Source organism: Manis javanica, chromosome 7 (genome assembly GCF_040802235.1).
Source record: "Manis javanica isolate MJ-LG chromosome 7, MJ_LKY, whole genome shotgun sequence".
Classification (NCBI taxonomy): domain Eukaryota; kingdom Metazoa; phylum Chordata; class Mammalia; order Pholidota; family Manidae; genus Manis; species Manis javanica.
The window spans coordinates 431,324-451,457 of record NC_133162.1 but is presented as its reverse complement, the minus strand read 5'-3'; the positions used below and the strand labels follow the sequence as shown (position 1 = coordinate 451,457).

At 58.3% G+C, this 20,134-nt stretch overlaps 2 protein-coding genes across 5 annotated transcripts; one reads left to right on the top strand and one right to left on the bottom strand.

Moving 5' to 3' along the window:
* Positions 1-181: 181 nt before the first annotated feature.
* On the bottom strand, positions 182-10,746 carry CALY (calcyon neuron specific vesicular protein). Of its 4 annotated transcripts, none has more exons than XM_017657682.3 (7): positions 10,590-10,734; positions 10,243-10,375; positions 4,220-4,374; positions 3,090-3,203; positions 2,418-2,531; positions 1,205-1,548; positions 183-1,009 (listed from the first exon to the last, which is right to left on the bottom strand). In XM_017657682.3, the coding sequence occupies exons 3-6, from the start codon at positions 4,352-4,354 to the stop codon at positions 1,228-1,230; spliced, it is 684 nt and encodes a 227-aa protein (XP_017513171.2). In that variant the 5' UTR covers positions 4,355-4,374; positions 10,243-10,375; positions 10,590-10,734; the 3' UTR covers positions 183-1,009; positions 1,205-1,227. The 4 variants fall into 4 exon arrangements, with proteins under 4 accessions (XP_036866824.1, XP_017513171.2, XP_036866823.1 ...); XM_037010928.2 differs by having other exon boundaries at positions 10,526-10,702; XM_037010929.2 differs by lacking the exon at positions 10,243-10,375 and having other exon boundaries at positions 182-1,009; positions 10,526-10,703.
* Positions 10,747-15,057: 4,311 nt separating this feature from the next.
* PRAP1 (proline rich acidic protein 1) lies at positions 15,058-19,833 on the top strand. The gene is made up of 5 exons (XM_017657661.3): positions 15,058-15,202; positions 17,783-17,849; positions 18,566-18,618; positions 19,378-19,478; positions 19,569-19,833. The coding sequence occupies exons 1-5, from the start codon at positions 15,195-15,197 to the stop codon at positions 19,790-19,792; spliced, it is 453 nt and encodes a 150-aa protein (XP_017513150.2). The 5' UTR covers positions 15,058-15,194; the 3' UTR covers positions 19,793-19,833.
* The last annotated feature ends 301 nt before the right edge of the window (positions 19,834-20,134 follow it).

Sequence of the window (20,134 nt, the reverse complement as noted above, 5' to 3'; positions counted from 1 at the left end):
TCCGCACTGGAGCCAAGAGCGCGCCCCCCACCCCACCCACCAGTGTGGGGTGTGGCTGTAGGCCTGCTGCGCACCAGCGCAGGTATCTCCAGTCCGGCCTGGTCTGTCTCCTCCGGCTGTGGGCTCCCCCGGCTGTGGTCTCCCCCGGCTCTGTCACCCCCGACCCCCAGCCCTTGGCTCCCTTTAGGCCTGAGCTCACCTCCCACAAGGTGGGATGTCTGGGCCCGGGATTAAAGCCGGCACAGGTGCTGCGGGTCCTGCGGGCCCACCCAGGCGGGGTGGCCTCCACCTCCGGGAGTTGACGGCAGAGGGGAGGTGGGGCTGGAGGCGCTGGGGTGCGAGCTGCTGGGTGGGAGTCGGGGGCGGGTCCGTGGGCCGCTCCGACCTCCCGCATCGCCTCCAGCTCCAAGCTCCGGGGAGAGGGCGAGCTTCCGGGTCCCTACCCCGCAGAGCCACGCGTTCCTGCGGTCGCTCGGTCACTCAGGACCGCAGGCGGCGCGCGGGGGCGCAGGGACAGCAGCGGGTGCCCCCAGGGCAGGGTGCAGGCGCTCGCGCTGGGCCGGGGACGCCCGAGGGGAGCCGCCCCGCTCCGGAGGGCTGGCGGACGCGGGGAAGTGGGGTGGGCGGCGCTCAGGATGGACCCCGGGGCCCCGAGGCTCCCGTGGCCGGAGGTGAGCTTATTTCATTGTCTCCAGCCGAGCGACTGACCAGACAGGCCCCGTCCACGCGGGCGGCTCGCACAGCGACCCCTGCCGCCGCCGCCGGCCGGGCGGCGGGAGGCACGACTTGGGCGCCCACCCACCCGGGAGTTGAGGGGCAAGGGCAAGGCCGGCGGGACCAAGAACGCTCAGGAGAAACGGGAGACCCAGGTGATGTGACTCTTTACTCAGAGAACAGCGACAGAGCTGCGGGCTCTCGGGGCGGGGGCGTCAGCGGGGGGCCTGGGAGCGGGAGCACGACCACAGGGCGGGAGGCGCCGGGCGGGGCCGGGCGGGGGTGCCGGGGGGCGCTGCCGGGACGGAGGGCGCAGGCGTGAGGGTGAGCGGGCCGCGGCGGCACGAGACCCCCTGCGCGGGAAGAAAGCCCCCCCGCCCCCGCCCCGCCCCTCCAGGCGCTCAGACCCGGCCCCGGGCCGCACGGAGGGTCGCACCTCTGGCGGGCCGGGCCGGCGCCCCGGAGCGGGGCCTGGACGAGGCACACCTACCCGGGCTGCGGACGCGGAGTCTGTCACTGGAGGGCCGGAGGCTCCGCGCTGCCCACCGCCTTCGGCGCCGCCTCCTTCTCTCCCGCCGCCGAGGGCTTCCCGGGGGGCTCGGTGGCCGCCGCCGCCGCCGCCGCAGCAGCAGCAGCAGCAGCAGCGCCCGCCGGGGTGGGCGCCTTGGGCGCCCCCTTGACGGCGCGGTAGCTCTCCCCCCACGCCGAGGGCGTGTCGGTGCCATGCTTGCGGCTCAGCGGGTAGGCCCCGATGGCCGCCAGGATGCTGCGGTGGCGCTCGGGGTCCATCTCGGTGTAGTACATCTCCAGGGTCAGCGGGGTGCAGATCTTGTGCTGCGGGAAGGGGCCGGTCAGGGGCGGGGCGCGGAAAGCAGGGCAGTGCGGCCGGGAGGAGGCTAGCCGCAGCCCCCGGGCTCAGGTGTGCAAAGAGGGTGCGTTCTTAGTGACATCGGCCACGACTCGACGCGGGAAGGGCGGCCACCTCTGGGCTCTCCGCCCCGACGCTGTCGAGCAGTTCCGGAACACTGCAGACCATGTCCCTAAATACTTAGTTCTGCCGTAATCTGAAGCCACTAAGGCCGGCCTCCGATTCAGAGCTGGAGGCTCCGGCGCGAGACGGCGTCTCACCACGAGGGTGGGCGCTGCCGCTTAGGAGTGAAGGGGGGGCGGCTGGGGAGCGCGCCCCCCAGCGGACACCGAGGGAATTCCCGGGAGGCAGCGGCGCCACCAGCCGTGCGCGCACCTTGGAAATACTGCCCAGAGTTGTTGATCGCAGAAACGAAGCGTCAAGGAGCAGCTTCACTGCTGAAAATTTAGTTTTGGAAAAGTACACTAAAAATGATTTTTCAAAAATAATTTAAGTGTGAAAAAAGAGGATGAGAGAAAATATTTGCCAAATACGCCGTAATCATTGATGTCATTACGTGGAAACGCTTCCACAAGTCAGCAAGGACGAGCGGGAGCCGGCAGGGGGCGCCCCGAGTGCCCGGGTCACCCCGTCACCCCCGCGTTGCACCCCCACGAGAGCCGGAAACACCCCGGTCTGCTCTGGAGCGGCGCGGGGAAGCGGGCTGGGCAGCCCATCCCCCACACTTGCACAGGGAGGCCGCCGTGGGGCCCTCCCCGGCGCTCTGCCGGGAGGTCACTGGAGCACAGGAGCCTCTCCACGGCCCCCTACCCCCAGACCCCGGCTTCCGTCTTACCCGAAGGAGGAAGCCGTCGGGGCAGGTGAACTGGTCGTACCAGATGGCCTTATACATGATCAGGACGCAGCCCAGGAGCGCCATGGCGAAGGCGATCATCCGCGCGGTGGGCAGCTGCAGGGCCGGGGAAGGACAGGGATCCAGTGGAGGCAAAGGTGTTGCAGGGGCAGGGAGCCCCGGGGGCGCTGCCCACACAGCTGAGGCTCACTGGCCTTTGTGCGGGCAGCGCTTCCACCTCCGAGGCAAAGAGGGTCAGTTTTTCACTGGAAAAACGGAAGGCTTTGGAAATTGTACAGTAACAATGATAAAAGACGTTATTGGTAAGGTTAAGAGCTAAAAAGGACGGCAGGACATGTCTGCCAGACATGCAGAAGTGACTTTCCATGCTAAGCAGCACATGACCCACCCAGGTGGGTGGCGGCAGGCGCTGCCCAGAGGGAGCGCTACAGTGGCGGCACTCTCACTGTCATCACCTCACGGCAAGAGGAGGGATGGGGTGGGGGGTGCAGCTGCGGGTCGGGGGGCACGGAAAGGCTGCCACCCCAGGCCACCCAGGCACCCCCCTGCCTCCCAAAAGGGTGGATTCCTGGGGAACCCAGCCCGCCCAGCCCGCCTAGCCCACCCACGGGATGGCCCCCCGGCAGCCCAGGTTGGGGGCAGGGAGGCAGTTACCCTGCGCCCTTCCTCTGGGTGGCTGCAGGCCAGCTTCTGGGCCTCCAGGTCAGGGAACTTCTTTGGCTGGTCCAGGGAAGACAGCTGGTATTCCGTCTGTGTCTTGATGACCACCTGGGAAGAAAGATGACCTGAGGGGACCCTGTACTGGAAGGGCTTGGAGCAGAGGGTCCTGGGGTCCTGCCTGACAGTATGTGGGTGCTGACTGTCTGCCAGGGCTGCCCGGGCTCCAGGGGCTACAAGCTGAGGCCAGGGATGGTGGATGCTGCAAGCCTGCTGGGGCTGGCCAGACCACGGACGAGCTCCTGTCTGCTGGCTGCCTTTAGCTCAGAGGGTGCCAGCTCTCCCCACCCAGAGCTTCTGGCTCCAGGAGTCTTGAGGCCCCACCACAGGCAGGTGCAGTCCTGTGAGGTACCAAGGGTCAAGGGCTGAGCCTTCCCACAGTGTCCATCGAGACCAGGTCCAGAACTGCAGGACATGCAGCCAAGGCCCACCCAGATTGCTGGAGAACTGCCCTTGGCAAACAGGAGCAGCACATGGGGCAATGCCGGGAGGTGCACCCGCCTGCACGGTCCCCAGCCAGTAGCTGACCGGCAGGGCTACAGAGAACTGCCAACACACCTCGGGCTGAGATGACTCAGTGTCACCCTCACTCCAGAGCTCATCTGGGCTCAGGCAGGGCTATACTGGAGGCTGAGCTCCGCTTCTCCGATTCTTGCTAAAAGCACCCCTGTCACTTCCCCTCCCTGTCACTTGCCCATGACTAGGGTCCTGACCCAAGACAGACCATGCCTAGCAGTGGAAAGGCAGGAATTTTTCCTTGCTGAGCCCCACCTGGATACCACCTACTGTGGGCTGGGTGCTGTCTTCCAGATGGCATTTGAGTCCCCACAGTTGCCCTGTGGCCAGTTTACCCCCATTTACAGATGAGAAAAGGGTGGCTCTGAGTGACCAGGGAGCGGACTAGGTCACACAGATTACCTGCGGCCCACAGCAGTTTGGGCCCAGATGGCTCTTCCTCTGCTTGCTTTCCCATATCCCGGAGGCCACAACCAAATAAACCTCACCGCACACCCCTCTGTTCTCCCGGAAGGCTGAGAAGGGCCTCCACGCTGGCCCAGACCCCTCACCTGCTCAGGGAACGGTGGCTGGAGCTGGCTGACATCCAAGGGGCTGATCAGAGGGACGCTGTCCGTGGTAACCCCATCCTGTTCCCCGGGGTCTTTGCCTGGCTTCCCAGAGAAGCTGCAGCCCAGCTTCACCATGGTGGATGGCGGCCCTTCTCCTGTCCAGAGGCAGACGCAGGGTCAGTACCCACTGGTCACCTAGCAGCTGTCCATGCCAGCCGGCTCTGGAGTGAGAGGGTCCTGGGCTGGCCCCGATGTGCCTCACACCGGAGCTTGGGTGGGCCCCCAGGACTCATCCCTGGGTGAGTGGTCCAGCCATGAGCTTCTAGTCCTTCACGCTCCCTAGGCCCCACAGCCGCGCCCCACTGACCGCCCCTACACCACACCAGCAGAGTCTTCCACCAAGCAACCTGCTCTAGAGGACATTCCAAGGAGCTACTGCAGGCACAGAAAACGGTCCCAGAGAGTGTGGTGGCCAGTCTCAGTAAATCTGAGTTTCAGATAAGGAATGGAAAGGGTTTATTAGTGTTGCTGTGTCCCATGTAGTATGTGCAGTACAGGGCATACTTAGACTAAAAAGCCATTTTCTACCTGAAATTCAAATTTAACTGGCATCCGGTGTCTTATCTGGCAACTCTACTGGAGATGCAGGAAGTGACAAAGGCTGCAGAAAGGACCTGGGCTGCACAGGGCAGGGTGATGGTGTGTCCACAGGGGGCTGGAGGAGGCGAGGCTCCCCTGACTCGGGAGGTGCAAATGATTTCACCTTGTGGCTGACCCGTAAGGGAAAAAGAACATAGAAAATGACTTGCAAGCTAAAAAAGTAGAAAAACGAAATGTACTCAATCAGAAGAAAGTTCCTATATTCACTAAGAAATTGAGTCTGTCATTAAAACCTTCCAACAAAGAATTCGGTGCTGGGCAGTGTCAGTGAATCCTACTCATTGCTTAAGGAAATAATGCAAATTTCATACAGAACTCTCCCAGAGAAAAGTTCCAGTTCTTGAGGCCAACATAACCTCCATCTCAAAACCTGACAAAGGCAGCACTGAGTGAGGACATCGCTGGCACTCCCACCCACCGACACCAGCGCAAAGAGCCCCAGAAGAAATGCAAGCAAATGGAATCCAGCAAGATATAAAAATGTAACACATCACAAAAGGTTGAGTGTACTCTGGAAACAGAATCTAGTTTAACATCTGAAAAAGTATTCAGTGAGATTCAGCATTTATGCACAATTTAAAAAATCTGTTAGCATATTAAGGGCAGAAGGAAATTTTCTTAATCTGATAAAGGTTATTCACAAGAATCCCCATAGCAATCCGTATCGGAAGTGACCATTGAAACCTCTGCCTTTAAGTCAGGAAGGAGACAAAAGACCCTTTATGATCAGCTCTGTAAATCATGGTGCTAGAGGTCTTAGCCAAGCTGGAGGGCAGGAAAAAAGTAAGAGATACAGGCCTGGACAAGATTAGGTAACACCCTCATTATTCACAAATCAAATATCTTTTGTGTAGTGAAGATCCAAAAGCAGCTACAGATGAATTATAAGATTGAAAAGTGAGTTTAGTAAGGTTGATGGACTTAAAGTATTCAGAAGTCAAGTCTATTCCTATGCATCAGTGACAAAAATTAGAAATAACTTTTTCAAAGTACTAGTTACACAGTATCACAAATATCAAATGCTCAGGAATAGGTCTAACAAGAGCTAAGAAGGCCGTCTCTGTGGAAAGCCATGGAAAACAGTTACAACATTACTAACACAAAGACCTAGGTTCCTTAAATAAAATCAACAGCCATTGGTGCTGCATGGCAGGCAGAGACGCATGTGACATGCCCTACATATGTGGGCCGTGGATTGTAATAGATACACTGCTGCAAAGCAGGGGATGGGCACCTCCAGGGAACAGTGGAACAGTCAACGGGCCCCTGCCACACACCACACACAAAAACCTCTAGGTAGATAAACCTAAGTTGGGAAAGCATCTTTGAGATACTATAGGAGAGATTTTCCTGGCCTCACGGAGGGTGAGAGTTCTTCAATATGACAAATGGCACTACCCATCAAAGGAAAATTTGATAGAAAGACTACATTAAAATGAAGGACTGCTCGCCCAATTTGAAAAAGACAGATGCACCCCTATGTTTATCGCAGCAATACTTACAATAGCCAAGAAATGGAAGCAACCTAAGTGTCCGTCAGTAGATGAATGGATAAAGAAGATGTGGTACATATACACAATGGCCAAAGGGAAGGGGACTGGGGAGAATGGGAGGGAAGGGAGGGGAAAGGGTGGTGAAGAAGAAAGGGGGTATTATGATTAGCATGTATAATGTTGGGGGGGCACGGGGAGGGCTGTGCAACCCAGAGAAAACAAGTAGTGGTTTTACAGCATCTTACTACGCTGATGGACAGTGACTAATGGGGTATGTGGGGGGTACTTGGTACTTGGTGAAGGGGGGAGTCTAGTAAACATAACGTTCCTCATGTAATTGTAGATTAATGATACCAAAAAAAAAAAATGAAGGACTGCTCATCAAACACATCCTTCACAGAACAGAAACACAAACCAAGACTGGGAGAAGACGTGTACAGCCCGAATGCAAACACAGGCTTCTTGTGGGTCACTGACAAGGTATGTCCAGCCCTAACCTGCACACCTGTGAATGGGACCTTGTTTGCAAATAGGGTCTTTGAAGATGTGATCAAATTAAGATGAGGTTATACTGCATTAGGATGGACCCCAGTCCAAAGACTGACATCCTCATAAGAAGGGGGAAATTTGGACAGAGACACACACACAAAGGAGGCTGTAAGGATGGAGGCAGAAGATGGAGGGGTGCAGTTGCAAGCCAAGGAACACCTGGGGCCCCCAGAAACCAGAAGAGGCAGGAATGAGGCTCCCTGAGAGCCTCAAACAGGGAGACCCTGCTGACACTAATTTCTGGCTTGCCTCCAGCATGGTTGAGTCTGTTTTAAGCCAACCAGTTGTGTTGATTGGATATAGCAGCCCAAGGACACCAATACAAATATCTAAAATATATAAAGAATATCTCAAGTTGATAAAGAAAAACTGACAACCCAACAGGAAAATGGACAAACGGCCATGAATACTGAAAAGGTGCTCACCCTCATTAGTTCTTGAGGAAGACAAATTAGAACCAGCATGAGGAGCCATGGGGAAGCCCATCAAAATGCAAAAGGTGCCCCTGGGTGGGGTCCACCTGCCTCATCTGCTGATGCTGAGCCTGTGAAGAGCCCTTGCTCCTGTGGACACCCGGCAGAAAGGTGGGCATGCATGACGTGTGCACCCCAGACATCAGCCAGAGTGGGACCAGTACGTAAAGGGAGGCGGTCCCAACACTGAGCCAATGGGCGAGAGCAACTCCAGCTCCGTGCAAGAACAGCCCTGGATATCAGGAAAACGTTGGCCCAAAGAAGCCAGGCACAAAGGTAGGCTCAAGACCAAGGGAACACCAGCCGGGACTTTAGGGACCAGTCACGCGTTTAGAGGCCAGCCAACTGCTCCTGTATCTGGAGAGTCTAGCAGTGGTGCCCTTGGGGGCTAGGCGCATGGTACTAGTTCTCACCTAGGTGATGGATGCTTGGGGTTCATGTATGACAAACTGATTTATGTCCTCTTGTGAATATTTGTTATGTTTCATAACAAAAAAGGTTAATAACAAATGAAAAAACCAACACAGAAAGGTGACAGAGTCCTCTCCCAGGATGGACCCCAATGTTCGCTAAACAAAGGTGGCACAGCACTTGGCACCTGAGCCCTGGCTGCCTCCTGCCCCCTTCCTGGGAGGGCTGCTGGGGTGAAGGGCAGCCAGGGGCTGTGGAAGTGGCCTGCCTGCACCCACCCTACAAAGATTGGGGTACCTATGAACCATCAAACTTATGTTCTAGGGTGACCTCACCATCCCCAAACGCCTCTCCCTGTAACAGCCCCACCAAGCCCCCCACCAGGCAGGAAGGTGACGCTCTTCCAGCCCAGCGGCTACGCCCCCTGTGCGATCCCCACGCCGTTTGGGGGGGCAGAGGAGGAGACCCCGCCCGGCCGCAGATAGGAGCGCAGGACAGGTGGGAGGGGGGCAGGCTGGAAGCTGCCGCAGCATGGGTCGAGAAAGAGGCCATCCCAGTCATGGACACCCCGGGAGCTCCGGGGAGGAGGGTCGTCGGGGCACTGAGCCCAGGCCCGTCTTTGGATGTGCGCGCCTGGCCCCGGGCCTTACTGCCCAGCAAGGTGCCACACACTACCACCCCTAGGCCAGGGGACTCTTTCTGGGGTGCGTCGGGCCCTGACCCGAGCTCAGCCTGGGTAGGACGCGCGGGCACTTCTGCACCTGCCCCATGTGGGGGGGCAGCCGGTCATTCTTCACGCGGGCCTGCAGACCACGCGCGCTGCGATGCAGAGATGGACAGGGAGCCATCAGAAACATGCAAAGGTCGGGAGAAAACAGGCTCAAAGCGCGGAAGTGGCCGCCGAGGGAAGGAGCGACAGGAGACCGTCGTGCGGCAGCAAGTGCCCAGGCCTTGGGGGAAGCCTGGCGGCGGCGGGAGGGGCGCACCACCAGGGGTAGGAGGCTGGGGGCCTTCGGGGCGGAAGCCCTAGCGGCTCGCAGACCCAGCCTGTGGTTAACAGAACAGAGCGCCGAGGGGCGGCGCAGGGCGCCTCACCCTGTACGTCTCGGGCTGGTGGCCACGCCCGCTGGGAGGCCGAGGGCCGCGGTCTCCCCCTGACCCACTGGAGGCCCCTCCCAATAAGGAGCTCCGCCCCTGGGGTCCCCTCGGAGCCAAACGTAAGCCCCAACTCTCAGATTAACATGAGGTCCACGTTACGTCATCGCGGGTTTCCATGGCAACGGAGAGAGGCCGGCGATGACCGGTCTTCGTGGAGAAAAGGAGCCATTCGGGGGCGCCCTGTGGACACTGCATCTGGTTCCAGGCCCCAGGGAGAACGCTGGACGAGGGGCTGGGCCGCATGTGGAGATCCCATCCCCACTCCCCTCCACCGCCCGCCCCGCCCCGCCGCATTCCCTTCTCTGGGAAGGCTGGCCGGGCTTCCGCACGACGGAGTTCCGTGGAGTCGGGGTGGGTTGTCCCTAGTCCTCCCCCCGGACCCCGCCCTCCCTCCTGCGCTGTTACTGTATCTTCTCCAGAGGGTCATTAGGTCCCCGCCTGCTATGCGCCCTTGTGTGTGGGCGGGGGGCGGGGGAAGGTGCACATCTCTCCGATGCTTGGGGAGGGGCGCTGGATGAGCCGAAAGGCTGTGCTGTAAGATGGACTGATGAATGGACAGATGCACGGACGGAAGTATGGGTGACTGGACGGATGGATGGAAGGGGCGAGTCCACGGAAGCCGAAAGCCCTCGGAAGCTCGGCTGCAGATCACGTCACAGCTCGCTTCCCCCCGCCCCCCGCCATGCTGCGTCAGTGCGCACAGGCGCGGGCCGGGCACGAGTCCTGCGCACCTCGGACGTGCGTGTGACTGCGGAGTGCAGGGGGCCTGCTCACCTTGCTGACACCAGGCAGACGCCCCCGCCGCAGCCCCCCGCCCAGGAGCCCTCCCGCCCTTAGCCTTGCAGGTCATGGGATTGGCTCGGGTTCAAGTACAGGTGGACCGCGGGCGACAGCCCAGCTCTGAGAGGCCCGCATCCTGCCTCAGCTTCCCCGTCACCAGCCAGCCACCTGTGGCTTCGTGTCCACAGCCTGCGGCAGGGGATTCTGGAAAAATGATCATCTCCCTGCCACGCAGTCCCCCAACCAAGGCCACCCCCTCCATGTCTGCAGGGCTTCTCTGAGCTCTGGTGCGTTCGACGCCTCTTCTCCCTCCGCCTCCCCAGTCCGTCGCAGACAGAGCGGAGAGGGTTTTGGAACTGCCACTGCCCCACCTCCCCCACCTTGGGGACGCCCAGCTCCTACTGGCTCCCTCACACCTGCAGGGGTGGAGCTGGCTGTCGGCTAGGGGGCTGCAGTCACTGTGGGGGAGGGGAGTGATGTGCACCGGTCCGACCCCTACCCGAGCTGTTCTGCTCTGCTGAGGACAGGGAATCCGGGCGGCACGTCGAGTCTGGGCAAGGCTGGACACCCACGCCCTTCTGGATGGTCCGGGCAGCGACTCGCCTGGCGGAGCCCCCGACTGTCCGGGAGGCCTGGGGACAGCAGCCCTGCTCCGGTCAGCAAGGACCCCAAAGGAGGGCCCTGGTTTGGCCCGGCCGCCGGCCGGTCAGCGGCAGTGTCCACCTCCACCGCCGCACGCGCGCTGCACACCCACTCACGTACCGCACACCCGCGACACACACCTGCACACCCGCACACTCTGCCCCCCTTGCCCCACTCCACAAGCAGAACGTGGAAATGGCTCACAGGCGGCTCCAGCCGACAGCTGCGGTAGGATGCGGTCGCAGGTCGAAGATGCGGAGGAAGGATGCGGTTCCAGACGCTTCGCAGCGGCGGGGCGGACCGGGGGAGGGGCTGGCCGGGAGCGAGGCTGCTGTTGCCAGGGAGACTCGGGCTGGGGGAAGGGAGCTCTGCGTCTGCGCGGCATGGAACCCCCCCACGTCGGGGCTGCGCGGCCCGCGTCACGCGCGCACACGCTCAGGCGCGCACCCCTCACTACGGGACCAACCCCTCTGCCTGCTGAGCTCGGCTGCTCCTCGGCGGTGGGTGTTGAGGCCCTTGGGCAGGACCTTGGTCGGGCGCCCAGCCTTCTGCTGTTGTCCCCCTTGGGCCACTGGGTTCAGGCGCCGTGGGTGTGGCCCCCACTCGCTCGGGGATGGGCCTCCGTGTCCTGTGTCAGCGTCTAAAGGCTCTGGGCTGTCAGCGCTCCCAGGGCAAGCCCACCCTTCTGGGTCACTGTGAGTCCCAGCGCCTGCCCAGGGCCCAGTATACAAAAGGCGCTCAGCAAGCACTACAGAGACCCTCCAGGGCCCGAGACACGCCTGGCGGTGTGTCCCTTTGCTGTCCAGCTGTGTGGAAATAGCCTCTTTTACCATTTGCCTGTTGACCAGGTTCTGGGCAGTTTCCAGCTGTCTTTGCTAACAGTGTTGCTGTGCACATTTTTGTGGAGTCTTTGCCAGGACACAGGCTCATATTTCTCCATCAGGAATTCCCACCAGCAGTAAATGAGGCCCCAGTTTCCCACATCCTTACCTGCACTTGTTCCTGTCTTTTTTTATTACAGCCATCTGATGGCTTGTGGTTACCGTAACAAAGTACCACAGTCTGGGCAGCTTAAACAGCAGGAATTTATTTCCTCACAGCTCCCAAGGCTAGAATCCTGATGTTGAGGGTAAGCAGTCTTGGGGCCCTCTGAGGCCTCTCTCCTTGGCGTGCAGATGCCATCTTCTCCGTGTCTTCAGATGGTGGCCCCTCTGCGTGTGCCTGAGTCCTAATCTCTTCTTACAAGGACACCAGTCAGAATGGACTAAGGCCCATCTATATGACCTCGCTTTGCCTTAATTATCTCTTTAAAACAACATATCTCCGAATACAGTCACATTCTAAGGTACTGGGGATTAGGACTTCAACGCACGGATCTTTGGGGGGACAGTTCTGCCCACGACCCCAACTCCCTGAAGGGTGGTCATGTCTCACGGTGGTTCGAATCTGCATCCCTAGTAGCTAATGATGATAACACACCTTCATGGGTTTGTTAACCACTTGCATATCTTTGGCGAAAGATCTATTCAAATGTTCTGAACATTTTTCAACTGGGTTTTCTTATTGAGTTCTAAGAACTTTATATATTCTGGATTCAAGTCTTTCATCAGATATATGATTTGTAAATAGTCTCTCCCTGTGCCTTGTCTTTTCACTTTCTTGATGGCATCTTTTGAAGTCCTAAAGTTTCTAACTTTGATGAAGTCCAGTGTATCTATGTTTCCTTTCACGTATTGTTGTGGGTCTCAGATCGGGCACGCCAGAGCAGGAGTAAGGAAACAGGTCCTCACAGAAAAGTAGATTAGAAAAGGGGAGCCCTTTATTTTAGCCCGCTCGCATCTGCCAGGGAGCAAGCTCTCCAAGTGCAGCCCCGAGCCCCTGTTACAACATCCTTTTAAGCATTTTTACCGCATCTTGCTTAATTTTTTCGACTTTTCCTGCCTTCCCTAAATTCAGCAAGCTATATTCCTTGTTTAATGCTGGGGGAGCTTAAGCATCCTGTTTTGCCCTCCTGCTGCAGGAAACATGAGATACTGCTGGTCTCTAATAAAGCAATATACAGAAGCAAAAATAGGCTGGGGTTAGTTGAACATCCTGTTTCTCATGGGATTTATATCTTTTCCTTTAGTTTCTCAGAAGTTGGTACGTGACTAGGGTCTGGGGGTAACTTTACAGAGAGCTTTGTGTCTTATTTTTATGTCTGAAACTGCTTCAGCCCCTCACAGTATCATGCTTTCGGTATTCTGTTTCCTAACCCAAAGCTATGAAAAGTTTATTTTTTCTTCTACAGGTTTTATAATTTAATTTTTACATTTGAGCCTATGATGCATTTTGCACTAACTTTTGGGTACCATGTAAGTTATAAGTCTAAGTTCTTTTTTTTCCTTTTTTTTGCATACGGATATCCAATTGTCTCAGCACATTTTTTTTAATATACTAGTCTTTCCATATCGGATGTCACATCTTTGTCAAAAATCAGTTGTCCATATGTGTGTGGGCTTATTTCTGGACCCTTAATTTCATTTCACTGATCCATGGTTCAATCCTTATGTCTATGGCATAATCTTTGTAACTCTGGCTTCATAGCAAGTTTCGAAGTAGGGCAGTGTATGTCTTCCAATTTTGTCCATCTTTTAGAAAATTGTTTTGGCTCTTCTGAGTCCTTTGCATTTTCATATAAATTTTAGGATCAGCTTGTCAGTTTCTACAGAGAATCCTGCTAGGAGTCTAATAGGAATTGCATTGAATCTACAGATCAGTTTTTGGAGAATTGCCATCTTACAAAATAGTCTTCCAATCCATGACAGTGGAATAGTTCTCCATTTATTTAGATCTGTAATTTTTCTCAGCGCACATCTTGTGCTTCTTTTGCTATATTTGTTCCTAAGTATTCTACTTTTTTCAATGTTAATATGAATTAAATTTTTTCCTAATTTCATTTCAAATTGTTCATTGCTAATATATGGAGACAACTGAGTTTTGTATATTGCTCTTGCATCTTGAGATCTTGCACCAGGCTGAGTCACCTCTGGAGCCCTGATGAGGCTGGTTTTGCCGACCTTCACTCTGACCCTTTGGAGGCCCCTCGCATGTGTCTGTACAAAGTCAGCTCCAGGAGAATCCTGTGCCCAGGCGTTGAGCTCCACTCCATCAGCCCCTACCAGGGGCCGGGGGAACGTGCAGGTGAGAATGGCCCTCCAGCTTTCAGCCAAGCAGTTTTGGGTCTTGTGATCCCCACTCGTCCAACACCAAAAGCAATGGTGTATTTTTTTCCCTGTGTATATGTGTAACAATAACAATATTATATAGAGCAGTAATAGTAGTATAAGTCCATTCAGGTTCCTGGACCCAATTTCAATGTGTGTAAATATGTGGGAGGGAGTCTTCCCACACATACTTACACCAAGCAGTTCTCCCGGCAGGGTGTCAGAGAATTCAACTCAATTCTGACGCTTTCTGCCTGGAGACAGCACCAGGTTCCCAGGTTAAGGGCTCCGTCCTACAAGACTGCCTCCAGCCCCCACGCCAGACGCCGGTTGCAAGTCCCGGGCAGTTACCTTGCTTCTGACCTACTGGCTACAGATATGAGGCTCTCACGACCTCCCTCTTAGGTTTGATTAATTTGCTAGAGCAGCTCACAGAACTCAGGAAAACACTTAGGTTTACCAGTTTAATAAATGACACCAGTGAACAGGCAGATGAAGAAAGACACAGGGCAAGGTCCCAAATAAAGGAGTTTCTGCCCTTGTGAAGCTTGGCGTCTGGCCTGGTGGCATGGGGAGGCAATCTGGCTCCCCACGTTTAGAAGGTCTCTCCTACCAAGAGGCAGGCGCACGGAGCAGAGCAGGCAACTCGGGGCGCGAGTGGGAGGGGTGGGGGAGGGGGAGGGAGGCTCACAGAGTCCTTCCCCCGGGGTTTTGCAAGAGCTCCTTTGCAGAGTCAGGATTGAGTCAGGCCTCTGGCGATTCAGCCTCCAGGTCTGCCCTTGGGTGGGGTCCAAAAGTCTCTCATCAACATGACAAAACACCTGTTTCACCTTTAAGACTCAAGTGTTTTCAGGAACTGTGGATGAAGACCAAATATACCTGGGAAATGTGTATTTGGTCATAGGAATGACCACATATGTATTTCTTATAACTCATTTGTGGGTAAATTTGCAATATTCCCAGAATCTCTCACCTGGCTTTAATGCATCTCCATGTAAAGGGGGTTTTCAGGGGGTGCAGAGGAGTACCGTCTCCACTTGCGAGCTAGAGCGAGGGCTTACCTGGACTGGGGAGGGTGGGTGGGGCTTCTTCTGCAGCCTGTTTGTGAGAGACACAGGGGAGCAGAAGTGGGTGACCGCTTATGAGAAATAAACTATATTTCTCTCTTTGATTTTGGTCTCAAAGGTATTTGCCCAGGATTTCCCCCTCTGGAGTGACATCATTATGTCACAGGTCTGGTGCCCCAGGTCACAAAGGTGAGGAGAGCCTGCAACACCTGGACACCTCTCTGGTGCTCGCCAGAGCAGGTGGGCGCAGCGCGGGGGTGTTGAGGGGCAGGGCTGTGTTACCTTTTGCTGGTAAGTAGTGGGCAGGTCGTGGACGTGACAGACAGGTGGGGTGGGGGCCGGCTGGGTGGCCCTTGCTCCAGGCAGCACAGTGGGGATCCCTGCCCCTGACCTCTGTCCACACACACCCACATAGGGGCCATAAATCCTGAGAGGCCTAGACAGGGAGAAGCAGGGCAGCCGTCTGTGTCACTTGCTCCCCGGATCTGGAACTGCAGGACCACAGAGCACCTTCTACACTAAGAAGGGGGCCCAACATGAAGAGGTAATGCCCAAGGCCCTGGAGCCGGGATTCCCTGCCCAAACTGGCAGCCCCAGGCTCAGAGACCCGCCCTGGGGCCTCTACATCAGCTGCCCAGATGTCTCCAGGGGAGGGAGAAGGGGAGCCCTGTCCTCAGACCAGCGTTTGGCTGTGGTCCGAGGAGTGCCTGGTCCTCCTGGGGAGCATGGGCCTTTGGTGCAGGGCCCCTCCCCTTAGCGTCCCGTGAGCTGCCCACCTGGTGTCTGCATCCAGCACCAGCTCCGAGGAATGGCCTTGGGCTCCCCGACCCGACAGTCACCCAGGGAGCCCCTGAAAGCAGAATGGGGAGGCACCAGGCTCAGAGGAGGCAGGAGAGCAACTGCCCAGGAGAGGGGCTCAGCGATGAGATGGAGGCTGCAGGCCAGCAGACACTGGGAGCAGGAGGCAGGAGGTGCCCTCAGGGGCACGTCACCCTGGAAGCTGGGGCATGAGCCTAAGGTTAGCACGGGCTCCTGCCAGGCCCTGGTGTCAGAAGTGGTCCTCCTCCTTGTGGGTCCCACACCTCCGCTTCCTGAAGGGGCCTTTCCTTTCTGGCCAGAGCTCTCCCCTGACTCCCTGGCCTGGGAGTTCACCTTGAGACCCTGGCTTGGACCAGAGGCCATCTTCCCTTGTAGAGAGGTGTGCCGCTGGTTGGCTAGGGGGCCTTGGGGTCCTCTTGATGTCCAGAGCCATCCACTTGGAGGGTGGCCTACAGGGGGCTACAGCCAGGCTGCCCCGCCTCATCTTTACCATCCCTGCTCCTGGTCCAGCACTGCCCTATCCTGCAAGGTGCTTTCCCAGGTGTGGTTGGGCAGTGTGGTGGTGAGTGTAGAGTCCAGACAGGTAGCTACAGGTCTGTGGGTAAAACTGTAACATTTCCATAATATCTCGCCTGGCTTTAGTACATCTACATATCAATAGGCATTCAGAGGTGGAAAGAATGATGGCTTTAGTGTATTTGCATCTTTCCTCAGGGGTGGAGAGAAGTGCATCTCCCTCTCAGTGGGTAATTACCTGGGCACGGAGGGATTATCTGTACCTGAGAGGGGAGGGGAGGGCCGGTTTTGCTACTGTGGGGGCTGGAGAGAGAGATGGGCCGGACTGCAGTTTTGTTTAAACGGGTTTTAAACTTTATTTCTCCCTTCGACTGATTTCAGTTTTCAGAGGTTATTTTGCCCCAGGATTTCCTCTCCCGGACTCACAGGGTCCTCGGCTCAGCCCTTGCTTGGCGCCAGAATTGGTCTCTGTCTGGGAGCAGGTGCCCTGAAGAGGCAGAGTGGCTGAGCCAGACCAGCACCCTGCCGTCAGGGGCACGCCGCCGCCCTTTGGCTCCTGTGGTGTGCCCGGGTACCCCTAGCCCAGAGTGCTGCGTCACCTGGAGAGGGGCAAAGGTCTCTGGCTGGAATCCAGGGCCACCAGGCAGCTTCCTTCACTGAGGCCCCTGTGCCTCCCTGTGCCCTGGGGCCTTTCCCAGCCTGCCCCGCCTGCCACCAACAGACGCAAAAGCCTTTCCCGCAGGGTCTAGGAGAGCTGTGTGCACACAGCTAAACTGAGGTATAGAAAACATGTTGAGTTTATTTGAGCAAAAACCTATTGGACTGGGGCAGTATCCAGTCCCACAGGTGGAAGTCCCGTAAGACGCCAGCCTTCTGGGCAGACAAGGATGAGGAGGCTGTGGAAGCAAAAAGCTGACTGTAGCCACAGGGATGGCAGGGGTGCCAGGCAGCCGGCCCGGCTGGCGTTGGCCAGGCCATTCCTCAGTGACTGATTTATGACTTCGTTTCCAGGAGAGCTGAGGGTATGTTCAAGCTTGGTTTGGTGACTTGGGGCTCAGCAGGAGCCACTCCACTCAGAACTGTTGTCTTGGTCGTACCCATGTGCACGCACACTGCACCCCACAGCCCGCCTCCTGGCTGCTGTTCTCCTGACGCAGCCTGGGACGAGGCCTTCAGGGTCTGTGCCTCCCATCTGTCGGTCACCGTCCATCCTGTGCAGTCCATCTCCTGCCTTTGGCCATTGCTCCTCGGACCCCCCTGACCTGCTCTTCCCTGTCAGCCATCCTGGCCTCCCCAGAGGTCAGGCTAAACATGTCCGGGCAGAGAACCCCACCCTACATGCCTCCTGGGCAGCAGTGGCTCTGTGGTCCACCTGTGGCTCTGGGACAGAGTGAGGTTCAGCCTGGCCCGCAGGGAGCCCCAATGCACAGCTCTGGGGGTGTGTGGCAGGGAGGGCTCTGAGCTCCATGTCCCACATCCCCCCAAGCCACTGAGCACAGGGCACTGTGGCCCTGGGAGGTGCCAATGGGTCTGTGCACCAGCCGGCATGAATGCTGGTGGCAAGATGTGGACAGCAGACCCGCACACAGCAGCTGCCTGCCGGGGAGTGGCCCCTGGTCCTGGGCAGCCTGGAAGCAGATGTGGGCCTGCGGTGGTTCCTCCTCTCCGTGTGTGCACGTCCCCATCTGTGGGACGGAGCCACGAATCTGCCTGTGCCCCATGACACGTCCAGCAGTCCTCTCTGTGGGGGGCAGCCCGTTGCCCACCTTTCACTCTCCTTTGGCCCCAGGCTCCTCCTGGTCACCAGCCTGGCAGCCGTGCTGCTGCAGGAAGTGGGCTCAGCGTCCCTGCACCAGGTGGGTGTGGGCTCCTCCCCATCCCCGCCCGGCCATCAGGGGAGGAGGAGAAAGGGCACCAAGCTGGCTTAGGATGGAGTAGGGGGCACTGGTGTGGCTGCAGGTCCCTGTGGGCACAGGGATAAGCGGGGGAGTCCTCTGTGTGGTCTGACGGGCAGACCTTGATGCTGAAGTGACCCGGGAGGAGGCGGGCCTCGGTGTTATTCACCTGTGCCGAGAAGCAGGGGGAACCTCTGCGCACAGGACTGCTCTGTGATGCCCTCTGTGCCCATAACTGATGCCTGGGGCGGTGTCCTCCCCCAACCTGGTCAAGGCCACTCAGCCCTGCACACCCGGGAGGGACCATGTGAAGGAGCCCCGCCTCTTCCCAGCAAGAGGGGCACAGATGCCTGCCGCTGCCAGGCGCTGGGGGCTCCACTGGGGTCACTGTTTTATTGTGTCCCCCCTCCTACCCCCTCCCCAATTTGCCTCACAAGGAGCGCTGGGCTCCGAGGAACCGGCCCCTCTTCTTCAGGCCACCAAATGGAAGTGCAGGTGTGGCCCCAATGGGCTCCCCAGAAACCCCTTGTCCTCCACTCATTCCCTAGAGGGCCCAGGAGAGCAGGGGTGGGGCAGTCGCAGGGTCCTGGGGGCCTTGGAGCCATCTCTCTCCAGGTGTCCTCTGCCTTGAGCCCCTGCGGACTGTGCCGAGCCCAACCTGTGACCTCTCTCTCCAGGTGCTTGTTAAGACCAAAGGCAAAGTCGGGCCCCCTGCGCAGGACACTGAGGAGTGAGTGTGCCCAGCAATGCCACCTGCTGCCCCTGTCCGGCAGGTCTGGGGTGGCCACAGCGCTCTAGCTAGCATGGAGCCCATGGCACCTTTCAGAAGCTGAGCAGGCCCTGAATCCCCGCCCTCCTGGCAGCCTCCAGGGTGGCTCCAGCCATGGGGCCCACGGCTGCAGAGCCCCCTCCAAGCTGTGCCTCTGTCCTGCACCCACATGAGGCAGCCTGGCTGGCTTTCCTCAGGGCCACTACCCTCCAGGCTGCGGGATGCAGCTCCAGTCCCCAGCCCTCACACTCCTTGGCCCCTGCTGACACCTGGAGTGGGACAGCTCCTGCCCAAGCCTGTGGGGTGTGCTGTCGTTCCCACGGAGCGCCTCCTGGCTGGGCTCCCTGGGGCTGCAGCCAGGGCTGCCTCTGTCCTGGGCCAGGTCGTCTTCTCACGCCTTCACGCTTAGGGACACTGCCCAAATGGGGCTCCTGCCTTCCCGGAACCCCTGCAGCTCAGGGACGTGGCAGGGGTGCCTGGCCCACGGTCTGGGTGCTTGGGCTCCGTGGGGGCGGCCTGGTGGTAACTCCTAGGGGAGGGGCAGAGGTGCTTGTCCCAGGGCCCCTGTGGCAGCTGGCAGATACCACCAGACTCGTGGGGAGCAGCTTCCCAAGTCTCCCCAGGGCCCCCGTCTGCTGGGAGGCAGTGCGCACCCTCCTCAGTGGGGGAGCCATGCCTTGTGCCAGCAACGCTGAGGACCTGATCCAGCTGTGCTCACAGGGCCTGGGGGGCCCTAGCGGCGGAGCCTCCGGACGGTGGATGGCTCAGGGGGCAGCTCACCGCACCAGGACTTGTGGCCGCCACCTGGGAGACCCGGCAAGGTCAGAGGCCAGAGCGGGGAGCTCTGCGGGCTCAGATGGATGGGGCCTCTGGAAGCAACCTGAGGCCATGCCTCCTCTCTCTGTCCTTAGGTGCCACAGCCTGGCTGGGGACAGAGGACGCTCTAGGCCGTGTCCCAAGCCCCAGGCAGGGCCCTGAGCCAGACCCTGAGGACCGGTACCACCCCTGGCCTGAGGAGGCCCAGGACGAGGCCCAGCCCTGGTCTTGGGTGCTGCCGTCCCGCCAGGAGCTGCAGGGACCAGAGGAGGACCGAGACTACATCTACCACCCCAGGGGCACCTCCTGGGGGCCCTGACCCTCCCCACCCAGAGAAATAAACCCTGCAGAGGCAGAGGCCATGTGTGTCTTCAAGAACAGTGACGGTGGCCCTGGCCTACTCCGTCTGAGAGAAGGGCTGTGTCCTCTTGGGTCCACAGTGTCCTCACACAGAGTCCCCAGGACACCACAAGCCTGACCTGTCCCCATCCAGCATCCACACTGCCCGAATGAGCTGTCCCCTGGGCCGTTCCCTAGTGTCCCTGGATGGGAACAGGGCCAAGGCCAGTCTCACAAGAGAAAACAAACCTGCCCTGGGGTCCCTACAGATGGGACTGAGAACAGAAGGGACTTGGAAGGAGGCTGAGTCCAAGGAAGCTCA